The following is a 10,907-nucleotide window of genomic DNA, read 5'->3' as shown; positions in this document are numbered from 1 at the left end:
TAATCACTGGAGCGGTTGCTGCGATAGCCAAGCACCTTTGAGATTTCCATTACCCTCTCCAACAACCGCATAAGCGTATTTAATATCCCCACTTTATAGATGACAGGGAAACCGAAGGCGGGGAAACTTTGTCTGAGGCTACCCAGCTAGCGGGCTATAAAATGACATTGGAACTGAGATTATCCCTCCCATCCTTCCAATTCTCCTGCAATCCAATACGCATTCTCTTCCTCCAAATAGGCTTTTACATTGGCGGGAAAAGAACAGATCCATAGCAAAGAACATGGACTTGGCTAGTGTCCATCATCCTCCCTAGGAGAAGACTGCAGTGAGGGCTCCAGCAGGCAGCACTGATGGGAGCCTGAGGGAGCCTGGGGGAGTCTGGGACTGAATGTCAGGACTTAGTGATCAGCAAGAGTCGGCTCTCCCCACTAAGTGCAGGCTGGACCGAAGTGGAAAAATTCACGGCCAGACAGACCTGGGGACCAGAAAAGCAGTCCAGAGGCAAGGAAGCCAGGCAAAGACATGACACCCACAGCTTCAGGAGGACCAGGACATTCTGGTGTGGCAAAGGAGTGGATGGCTTCTAGGAGCCTGTGTTGCACAGGACCACCAGGAAGAGCCTGCACCCCAAGCTCTGTGTACCTCCAGATATAAGGAAACAGTGGGAATTGGAAGGCAAGTCTAGAGTCACCAGCAATGAGCCCCAGGAAGACTGTCGGGCCAGGCAGAGTCCAAGTTCTGGGGAAAGCATTTTATTTGTTAATACAAGAATAGAAATTCTGCAATAAATATCATCTAATAAATAACATCTCCAAATAAATAAATATTAATACAACAAACTTAGAGTCATGAGTGGGTGGGGCTGGGGATAGGGCCTGGGGAGCCATCCCCCTCACCCCACAATGCTACTGCAATGTAAACTTTCAGGAAACCCTGTGGCTGTGGCTGTGGCTGCCCTCCCCAGGCCAGGCAACCACAGATACCCTGGGAAAGGGGACGGAGAGGAGGCACCGAGATGCCGGCAAGAAAATTCAAGGCGAGGTCCTGATGCTCAACAAAGCTTTGGGTTTCCGCCCTGTGCCACCAATCGCCTTGGTGACGGCTGGGTCTGGTCCGTCCCTGCCCACCTCTCTTAGTGTTACATCTTCTGGCTTCTAGGCTGCCTCCAGCACAGACCCTACCCCTCACTCCCTAGCATGGTCATCTTGTTTCCTGAACTGGATATGTAGTTACCGGGGTAGGGGAGCAACACCCATCCAAGGAGAGGGAGGGAAGCCAAGGGGCTTCAGCCCAGAAAGGTACATGCTACAGTGGCCCCACCCATGCCCTCCAGGTGTGTTTCTGCAAGTGCCACCTGAGGAATGGAGTGGGCACTGGCAAGTGGTGAGCAGAGAGCAAGGGAGCACCTTTATACCCGCCTGAGCCATCTGACTCCCTCAAGCATGACCTCTGTGGAAACAGGATGGTGCCACCTTTTCTGAGGCCCTAGGACTCTAGGAGCTAGTCAAGGGACAGGGCTCACATTCCCCACCCATGGCAGAGGAGGACAGAGTTCCCACTGTCTGTTTCCTGGCTCAACAAATGTTGGTATGCAGGGGTTTCACCCCAGAATGGAAGCACAGCTGACTGGGGCAGGGGGTCTGGGGGAGCTAAGGGTCAGAGATCAGAAGCCATGGGCCTCCAAGTGCAGGGTGACCGAAGCTGCCGGAGGCTGCATCTTCTTCTTAAGCCGGTTGAAGTCCTTGGCTGAGCGCCATAGCCAGGTCTGCAGCTCCTTCAGCAGCCAGAAGTCATCCATCTTTTGGAGGAAGTCACTGTGGGCAGGGCCAGGGGCCCAGGCTGGCTCAGTCCCTGGCAGAGGCTGGGGCAGTGGGTAGCCAAGAGCTGCCATGACTCCTGCAATGCTGCCCAGCAGGCCCTGGAGACTGGTACAGAAATGGGCCAGGCTGCGCCGCAGTTCAGCTGTGGCAGCTTGACGGTTGAGGCCGCGCAAATAACACAGGAGGTGGCTGTAGGCCTCATAGTTCTGGGTCAGCCGCAGTTTGTCATTGAGGCTTCGCCACACTTCCAAGTTGACAGTGGCCCTGGGCAGGGTCTCTGCCCCCAACCGAGGAGGATTGAAGTCAGGCTCGTTGAAAGGGGGCCCCAGGTAGTTCAGCTGTGAAAAGGAGAGCGCGATGGGGAAGGAGGAGGGCAGACTGGCAGCCTGCCACCAGAGAGACACCTCCTCCCAAACATGGTAGCCCTCTTCATAGACCTCCTGAGCTTTTCCAGCAAGTGTGTCGTTTGCATGGAGGTGACAGGTGAAGCAGTGGGGTGATGGCCTCTCCTATGGAGAGGTGCAGAAAGAGAAAACCACGAAGGAGCCACTCAGGAAGGATGTGCTGATTGGCTGGGCGGAGAGTGCCCACCACAGGGCAAGGCAGAGAAGAAGAAGACCCCGAGGAACCTGGAGGCCAGGCTGGAGAGGCAGAAGGTGGCCTCTGAGAGTGCAGGCCAGGGAAGAGCTCAGGAAGGCAGCAGAGCTCCGCAGGCCGCTGCAGAACGTGAGCATGAGCCTCAGAGAATGCTGTCGGGTTTGGTGAGAAGATGCCTGGTGACCTGGGAGAGGCGGCTGCTGTGGCCTGGAAGCCAGATTGCAGGGGGTTAAGGAATGAGTGGGTGGAGAGGAAGTGGAGGCAGAGGGTGTAGACGACTCCTTCAAGAAATTTGGCAGAAGATGTCCGGAGAGAAAGGGTCGGGAATTAGAAAGGGTAGCAGACTCAAGCAGAGGTTTTCTGCGCAGGAAACCAGCCAGAGGAGAATCTGTATCAAAGGCCGAGGGGTCGGGTGGCACCAAAACTCCTCTTCGACAGACCCGGTTCCTCAAGCAAAAGGGACAAGGGGTAGTAGGATACTCACCGACACCCCAGAGAAGAGGACTCAGTCGCTAGGAGCAGAGCTGCGAAAGGGAGAAACTGAGGCCATCTCAAGAGGGGAAGGAGGCAGGGCATGCAAGGCAGTACAGTATAGGAAGAGGGCAAAGCCCTTGCCAATGCCTCAGGGGATCGGCCTGAGGCCCAGGGAAGGGGACGTGGGAGATGTGCATCTGGGAGGGGAGAGAAGAGGGGCGAGGCCTGGGATAGGCAAGGGCCCAGGGGGAGGTTCACACGCTGACAAGCACAGAGACAAACTAATTTCCTCGGTGTATCCTGGGGCTGGAGCCAGCTCCCCCGTCACCCTCCTCCCCTTTTCTTCCCTGGCTCGGGAGTAGGGTCTGGGATATGGAAGAGGAACACGGGAAGAGGGGGCCTGTTCCCCATGGTCCTCAGCGCCTCCTATCCTCTTCCCTTCTCTCTTGGGCTCTATGAACCTCTCTGGACTACCCTCAAATTCTTACGGTAGAACCACCCTCCATACCCCGAACCCCTTGCTGTGACTGCCCTGGATTCTCCGTAGACCTCTCCTACGACCCCCGCTCCCCAAGAGGCCTGTGAAGGATGGGAGAGGCAGACGGAGGGAGGCCCATGGGTCTAGAACAGCAGGGCCCCAGGTCTGGGGGCAGAGTCAAGCTGGAACACAAGCATAGAAGGTGGGGCCCCTCCATCCCCACCCAGCTCCGCCCTTGCAAGAGACACCACAACACGGTGTAAACAGAGGAGACTTCCCCAGCCCCCAGGGGGAGGCAGGCAGCTGGGCTGGCAGCCAGTGGGGCAATGGGCCAAGGCGGGTTCGAGGCCTGCCCACATGCCTAGTCCTGGGGCCAGGATGGGGGCGCACCTGAGAGGGAAGGGCAGGAGATAGGCCAGATGGAGAAACCGTGTGGACCCAAAGGGCTTCTCATCACCCAATCATTCACCAGGACCCCTGCACCATGCTCTCTCTTCCCAAAGGCCTCTCTTCTCTCTTTATCTAGTGCCCAAAGTAAAAGGACAGGGGACAGGATACTCACATAGGTCCCAGCCAAGCTGCGGAGTTGGTGCTCCAGGTAGCGGGTGAGGTCATAGGTTTTCTGGATGGAGGGGCCAGGCCCTGGATCTCCTGTGCGATTAAGAGCTGGCACTGCAGGGAGGTGCCACAGCACTGTGCATAGGCAAGCTAACATCCCCCACGAATCCCCTGTGGACAGGATGGGCAAGAAGTATGAGGGTGGGCCCAGGCCCAAGCAGGGAAACAGTTGGCAGCCCCTCAGGTGTCTGTCCCCACCTTGGGCTAGGAAGGGGGGTGAGGCTGAGACCGGATGGGAGGTGGAGGGACGGAGGAAGGGAAACAGTTCTGGTCCAAGAGCAAGTGTGGAGGTATGTGCGCAAGGACAAAGTCCTGGCATCTGTGTCTATCAGTAGATGCTTGACTGCATCTGTCAGCTGAGTCTCTGGCATGTATGTCCCTGGATGTGCCAAAACTATGTGCAAGCGTGTACTCAGAAGGGCAGACCAGGCGTGAGGGACTTTATGACAATATGCCAGAGTTCCAGGTGTGTCCCGGCCTCTTCTCCATGTCTTCTAGTCCTACTGCAGCAGGAACAAAGGGCTGGGGATATGGCATATGTTAATTCTGGCGAGCTGTGAGCAGTGAGCCCTGTGGGAGAGTGAAGAGAGAGGCTTCAACCAGGAGAGGTAGGAGTAGGGTTTCTCAGCCAAGGTCAGGCTGAAGGATCCAAGATGGTTTGGGGAGCGAGAAGTGGTAAGTATACACTAGGATATCACTCCTGGGTGTGATGAGGGTCTGATGGAGTTATCTCAAGATGTAGTATTCCCCTTAGGAACAAGTTTGATACCCCCCTTGTCTTTCCCTGCAGTGCTAGAATCAAACACAAGGCCTGGACATACAGGCAAGTGCTCTACCACTGAATTATGGCCCAGCTCTTTTCTGTTTTTTGAGACAGGTTCTTCCTAAGTTGCCCAAGCTACTTGTGAATTTATGATCCTTCTGCCTCAGCCTCCGGAGCAGCTGGGATTACAGGCCTGTATCAACAGGCCTGCCAATGTCCAATGTCTGCCCTGTCTTTGTCTGGGATGCTGGAGGGGACACCAAGGGGACAGAGGTATAAAGAGGAAGCCTGGCCCACAGAAGACAACGGAAGGTTTGACTGTCCCAGAAACCAGGAATTGAGGCCACTAGATGGGCCAGAGTCAAGTGGGAAACACTTTTCTAAAGGGCTTTTTAAGTGAGATCCAAGATCAAAATCAGCACCCATCTGGGCTAGGATAGAGTAGGAATATAATTAGCTGTGGGCTAGGTTAGGTTTAAGGACTAGGCTAGTCTTAACATTTCAGATGAATTTGGATTTGGGATTTGGTTGAGTGAGTGTGGTTGAGATTTGAGTCCAGGAAGGGGATGTGGTTAGGTTTGGGCAGGCAGAAGGTTAGCTGAGAGTAAAATCTGTGAATATGTTGCTTTACACATCAGACAGAATGGTGTTTGGCATGTCACACAAAGCAGAGATAGTTTGGGTTTTAAGCTTGGATAGGTATGAGGTCAAGTGGTTTCTTTGCTCTAGTTTACATTTTGTACTTCCAGATTCTTCTGTAACGACACATGGCTTAGAAACAAGTGGATAGGTTCAACAATCTGACGGTAGTCAGACTCAGGTAGGTTTGGAGTTAAGACTATGGTTAGAGTCTGTCATTAGGAGCCGTGAGAAGTCACTGTCCAGGACTGTTGTCTCATACAGAATCTAGAAAGCAGTTGAGGATTTTTGTTGTGGCATTGGTACTCCTTACAGACTCTCAGGCGCTTGACTAAGTCAGCTTTGCAGGCGGAGCATGGAAGAGTGTGTATCCAGTCACACACAGGAACCCGTGTCTTTGGAATGAAAGGATCTTAGCTCGTATGTGCACACGTGTGCAAGTTCACATGTGTTTCAGACTATAGGATCAGACACTCAGCTGCTTCCTGGGCAAACGGGCTCCACTTTCTTCCGTGTTCATTCCTTGGTCCTTTCCAGCCCCAGTTCTTACCTAACTCTGTTTTCCTTTTTAGTCCCTGATTATTGAATCCCCAGATATGTCCAAGTCCTCTGTACCAAGCCCTGGACATCTGGACAAACGCCCTGTAGATCCTGCAGCTATCACGGAGGGCTAGTTTGGAGACTAGAACCATGATTTGTGCAGCATCCCTCCCAGCCTCAAGACAGTTTTTTTTTAAAGATTTATTTATTATGTATACAACATTTTGCCTCAATGTATGCCCGCACGCCAGAGGAGGGCGCTAGATCTCAGTACAGATGGTTGTGAGCCACCATGTGGTTGCTGGGAATTGAACTCAGGACCTCTGGAAGAGCAGCCAGTGCTCTTAACCTCTGAGCCATCTCTCCAGCCCCTCAAGACAGTTTTTAAGATGAAGTATGGTTTTGCTGGAAGTTAGTGGCATTGCCAAAGTCCTGCCAAAGCAGAAACTGGAGGCTTGGCTGGCCTCTTCACCCAACCCTGCCAGAGGCAGCCCCGTCATCGGAAATCCTGGACCAGGCTCTGTCTGTCCCATAACATCAGGAGCCCAACCTGAAGCTTGTTTCCCTCTCCTTTCCTGGGCCCTGTGGATATCCCTGGGGAGAAAACTCCTTACACGGGGACAACAGGGGGAGAAGAAGCCTTTGGATAAACAAAAGCTAAGTCATCTGGGCAGAAAAACGGCTCATGAAATTAACCAGACGAGGCCGGTGTTTCCAGGAATATTTCAGTTCTGAGGTAACTGTATCACTGCAGGCTTGGGGGGGGGGGGGCGGGGAGACACGGGAGAGCAGAAGGAGCCTACTGACCGACCAGTCCTGGAGAGAAGCAGAAAGGAGCAGCAACCGTAGGAATCAGAGTGGAGGCCAGGAGAGGAGAAAGGACAGGCGAAGCACAGGACAGCTGCCCTGTGACAGCTCTGATCAGGGTAAGATGTGCCCGGCTCTCAGGCAGCCAAGCTGGAAGGCCTGCACAGAGAACACCTGAGCTTAGTGTGATCACGGAGCCAGGGGCAACCCCTGCCCAGAGCCCAGCTCTCTGCTTCCCGCTCCAGCTCACGGTGTGCAGGTGGACCCCACATCAGGCTGCATCGCAGCCCCCTCCCCCAGCCCCAGTCCCGCCTCTGGCTGCTGCCCACTGATTGTTTACATCCCCTTCTCCTAGTGTTTATAAATCCGGCTGAGCACGAGGAGCTAATGAGTGCAGCTCACGTTTCCTGCTGCAGCACCCCTACACTCCCCATCCTGGCCCCTGCCAGGGCCAGCCCCTAATTCTATCCAGATCCCTGGGCCCTGGGAAACAAGGCCCCCTCATGCGCGCGGCGCGCGCGCACACGCACACACACACAGCCTTAGCCCCATCAAGCCCAAGGGCCACCCCCACATGCTACACAGGCAGGCCTTTAGCCAACCTCCCCTCAGCTCCTGGCCCGTCTCATAGGCTGACCACCCTCAGTGAGGGTGGGGGGCTCAGCAGTGCAGATGTCCAGGGTTGAGGGGGAAGACTGCACCTGGGACTAGGGGCTAACAGCTGTACATCCTATAGTTGGGTCCAGAAGTTCTATAGTCTAGGATGAATATGGGAGCCAGAGAAAAGGTCCTGCCCTCAATTCAGACCAAAACCAGCATCCGGGTGACCTTGGAGAAGTCCACTGAGGGGAGCTGGAGGGAGTAGCCGAAGAAGGGGTGTGAGATGCAGGGATCCTACCCAGGGAAAGACCTTTCTTTCCATCCTCAAGACCGCCTGTCCCTTTCTATTTTTTTCCTTCCTTTGCTTCTGTCTTCTCAGGTTCCCTTCCCCCAAGGCTGCTGAGGGATGGGAGCATTGGTGGTAAGGTAGGCCTGGAAACCAGGAGACCTAGCTCTGCCACGAACCGTTTACTGACTGTGGGCTTCCATGAGCAGCCAGCACTGTGCCTGCTAAAGTTTCTCCTGGCCGAATCATGTGGGGGCTTTCCGCGTTCTCTCCAACATGCCCATCTTTCTCATCCTCTTTCTTTCTAGTCCAAAAGATAGCAGAAACCAGGGGCAGGGAAAGAAGAAGGCAATGCCGATCGGTCCCTGTGAAGTCAGTCCAGGAGCCGCGCTTGGGCTGAGGAAAAGCTGCTCCGATGTGCCTGCCACAAGAGGGCTCTTGAAGCACTCAGGGAGATCAGAGGGGGAGCCCACAACCACAGGCTGAGCAGCCCACTGAGGCCAGAAGCCGCCGAAAAAGAAACGAAGGAAATAGTTCAGAGCAAGGGTGCGGGTGAACTGGAAAGGGTGCTGAGGTCAGAGTGTACATGAGGGTGTGGGAGGGGCTGCAGAGTGCAGGAGCCAGGGTGTGAGCAGGCAGGTGGGATTCTGGGGAAGAATGTGAAGTGTCAGGCATCAGTAGCTAGTGTGTAGGGGTGGCCTGCACAAGTGCGAATTGGACACGACAATGTGCAGCCCGGGGGCCATTACTCCAGTCAGCAGACGCTTCTGGGGCTGCCCAGTGATAGTGGCTAGTTGTTCCTCCTCTATGATGAAGTGTGGCTACGGGGCACTAGAGCTAGAGGGTGCGACTTGTCTGGGAAATAAGAACTTGTGTTCCGTGTTTGGGGGCGAACGGTACGGCAGCGTGTCCTGGATTGGGTGCCTGTCAGACACAATGAACGTCGGAGATTTCCCTAGGTCAGATTCCGGGGGCGAAAGAGGTACACCTGATGCTCTCCACCATTCGGGCTGCCGCTATCAAGCCTCCACCGTCTGCCCTCCCTCCTCCTCTGGCAGGTTCTTCCTGCCCGTGGGCTCTGGAGAACACAGAAACTGGGGGTCTCCCAGAGGGAAGCCTCCTGCAAGCCAGTGTAATAGAAAGGTAGATGAGAACATGGGTGTGGGGACTTTGAAGAAGCTGCGCGGACTTTGCTTGAGGGGCTCAGCCCCGAGAACTTGGGCGGTGGGAGTTGGCAGGTCGCTGGCCCTACCTCCCCGACCGTGACCTCTCGATCCCGGACCCCTCCCGGCGGCGGTGGCGCCTTCCCCTTGTGTGGCCCCGGCGCCCCCGGCCCCGCCCCCCCGTCCGCTCCTTTCCAGCGGCGGTGGGGGCGGAGGCGGGGTCCGGGCGCCGGGCTTCGGGGCTCGGCTGAGCCGCTGCCCGCTCCGGCGCGTCCACTCCCTGCCCTGCCCGCCCTCCTGCCACGGGCCGCCCGGCCAAGCGGCCGCTCGAGGGGCTGGCGGCAGCTCTCGGCGCTCCCGGGCCGCTGACGGGTCAGGCCGGGCTGCGTCTTCCCCCTACCCCCCTCCCGCAGTAATCACTCCCAGGCCACCGCAAGCCCGGGGCCCCGGCCGCCCCGCCGCGCCGCCCCTACCTGCCGCCGGCTCCGCGGCGGTGGGCAGCATGGAGGGCTCCGGCCACGCCGCGCGCAGCGTAGGAGCCGGGAGTCCCGCGGCCCGGCCGCCCGGCCCGGCCAGGCTCGCTCTGCCCTCCGCCCTCCTCTCGCGCGCCCTCCTCCCCTCCCCGCCGGCCGAGGAAGGAGTTCGGCGCGGCCCGAGGTGTCGGCCTCCCCTCGCCTCCCGCTGCTCGGCCGCGGGCTCCCCCTCTGCCTCCCTCCCTCCCTCTTCCTCTCCTGGCCCCCTCCTCCCTCGCGCCGCGTCCCGTCCCCCCCACCCCACCCCCGCACCCTCGCTGCCCGCCTCGGAGTCGCTCGCCCCGACTCCGGCGCGGGGCTCTGTGTCCTCGGGTTCTCTGGGACCCCGCCTCGCTGGGGCTCCAGGTGGCCGCCCGTCCAGGTCTGCGGGTCGTCCAGGCTCCCCGCCGCGCTCTCGGCCACCTCCCGGCTCCGCCGAGCGGACTCCAGGAATGCCGCGTCCCCACCCGGCCCCTCTCGAGGGCGCCCGGCCGTACCTCCCCAGCCCGAGCTCTGCTCCCCGGCCGGGCCCCGGCGTGGGGCTCCGGGGGTGGGGAGGAGGACGGGAACCGGATCTCACTGCCGCTGGGCGGGGGCGGAGGCCGAGGCCTCGGACGCCTGGCTCCTACCTGCTCGGAGGTCCATGGGGCTGGGGGCCGGGCCGGCCGGGCGCGGCTCCTCTCCCAGAGGCTGGCGGAGTGGGAGGGCGAGCCGCGGCTCCGGCGAAGCTTTAATAATCCCATCCGCCAGGCCCACTCGCAGGTTTTTTTCTCTCGGTTTCGCATTTTTTTTTCGGTGTGGGACATTCTGCAAACTTTTTTTTTTCTGACGTGTAAAGCTGTAACCACAAATTGTAGCAGCCCTCCCCGGGGTGGGGGGAGAGGGGGGAGGAGGGAAGGGAGGGCTTCTGGGGCTCCTCTCCCTCCCACAACACTGAGGGGGGGTGAGGTGAGGCAAGGCTGCGACGGTACCACCCTAGGCCTCCTGGGGGAGGGGGCAGGGAGGGCATCGTCCCTCTGCAAACCCTTGAGAGCTTGGAGAGGGAGCTGGCCTTGGTGTGGGCTTCTTCCGTGGTGTCGGCCAGGGCATGCCGGCCTTCCCTCTGCTCCCTGCTGGGTTTAGGGTCCCTGTGCCCACCCTACCTCTGCCTCTTCATTTCCAACCTTCCCTCCCCCTCCCACTTGAGTAAATGCAATGACACATTCTCTCAAATGCCAGCAAGCTGGCCTCCAAGCACTAGTGATGGTGTTTTTCCTGCTGCCCTTTGTCTGGGCTGACCGCCCCCCTTGCCTATTGTCCCGCCGCTTGTGCTTGTCCCATTTCCAAAAGCTAGAGCTAAGTGAGCCGCCAGCGGCTGGGGCAGGTGACTAACCAGCTCCTAATGCCCCCTGAGGAGGGAAGAGGGCACGAAGGCCCTGCGTCTCCCTCAAGTTCACAAGGGTTTTCATTCTTCCCAGTGACCAGGGAGAGTGCACATGGGTGGGGGATTTGTAATTCATTAATCAGCACAAGGCACCGGACCAGTTTCAACACCAGAGGCTTCACGGGTGACTCAGCGGGAACGCGCAGATTCAAGGCCATGAGCAGACCAGACCCAGCATCCCGTT

The 10,907-nt window shown here is 57.7% G+C and overlaps 1 protein-coding gene across 3 annotated transcripts; it reads right to left on the bottom strand.

Moving 5' to 3' along the window:
- Positions 1–735: 735 nt before the first annotated feature.
- On the bottom strand, positions 736–10,407 carry Clcf1 (cardiotrophin like cytokine factor 1). Of its 3 annotated transcripts, none has more exons than XM_050137239.1 (3): positions 9,930–10,407; positions 3,935–4,101; positions 736–2,161 (listed from the first exon to the last, which is right to left on the bottom strand). In XM_050137239.1, the coding sequence occupies exons 1-3, from the start codon at positions 9,943–9,945 to the stop codon at positions 1,667–1,669; spliced, it is 678 nt and encodes a 225-aa protein (XP_049993196.1). In that variant the 5' UTR covers positions 9,946–10,407; the 3' UTR covers positions 736–1,666. The 3 variants fall into 3 exon arrangements, with proteins under 3 accessions (XP_049993196.1, XP_049993195.1, XP_049993197.1); XM_050137238.1 differs by lacking the exon at positions 9,930–10,407 and adding an exon at positions 9,262–9,471; XM_050137240.1 differs by lacking the exon at positions 9,930–10,407 and adding an exon at positions 6,740–6,873.
- Between the last annotated feature and the right edge of the window lie 500 nt (positions 10,408–10,907).

This window comes from Alexandromys fortis, unplaced genomic scaffold (genome assembly GCF_014885135.2).
Source record: "Alexandromys fortis isolate MF-2015 unplaced genomic scaffold, M_Fortis_MF-2015_v1.1 scaffold_3, whole genome shotgun sequence".
NCBI lineage: Eukaryota > Metazoa > Chordata > Mammalia > Rodentia > Cricetidae > Alexandromys > Alexandromys fortis.
The sequence above is the reverse complement of the archived record's forward strand: the minus strand, read 5'-3'. Positions and strand labels throughout refer to the sequence as shown.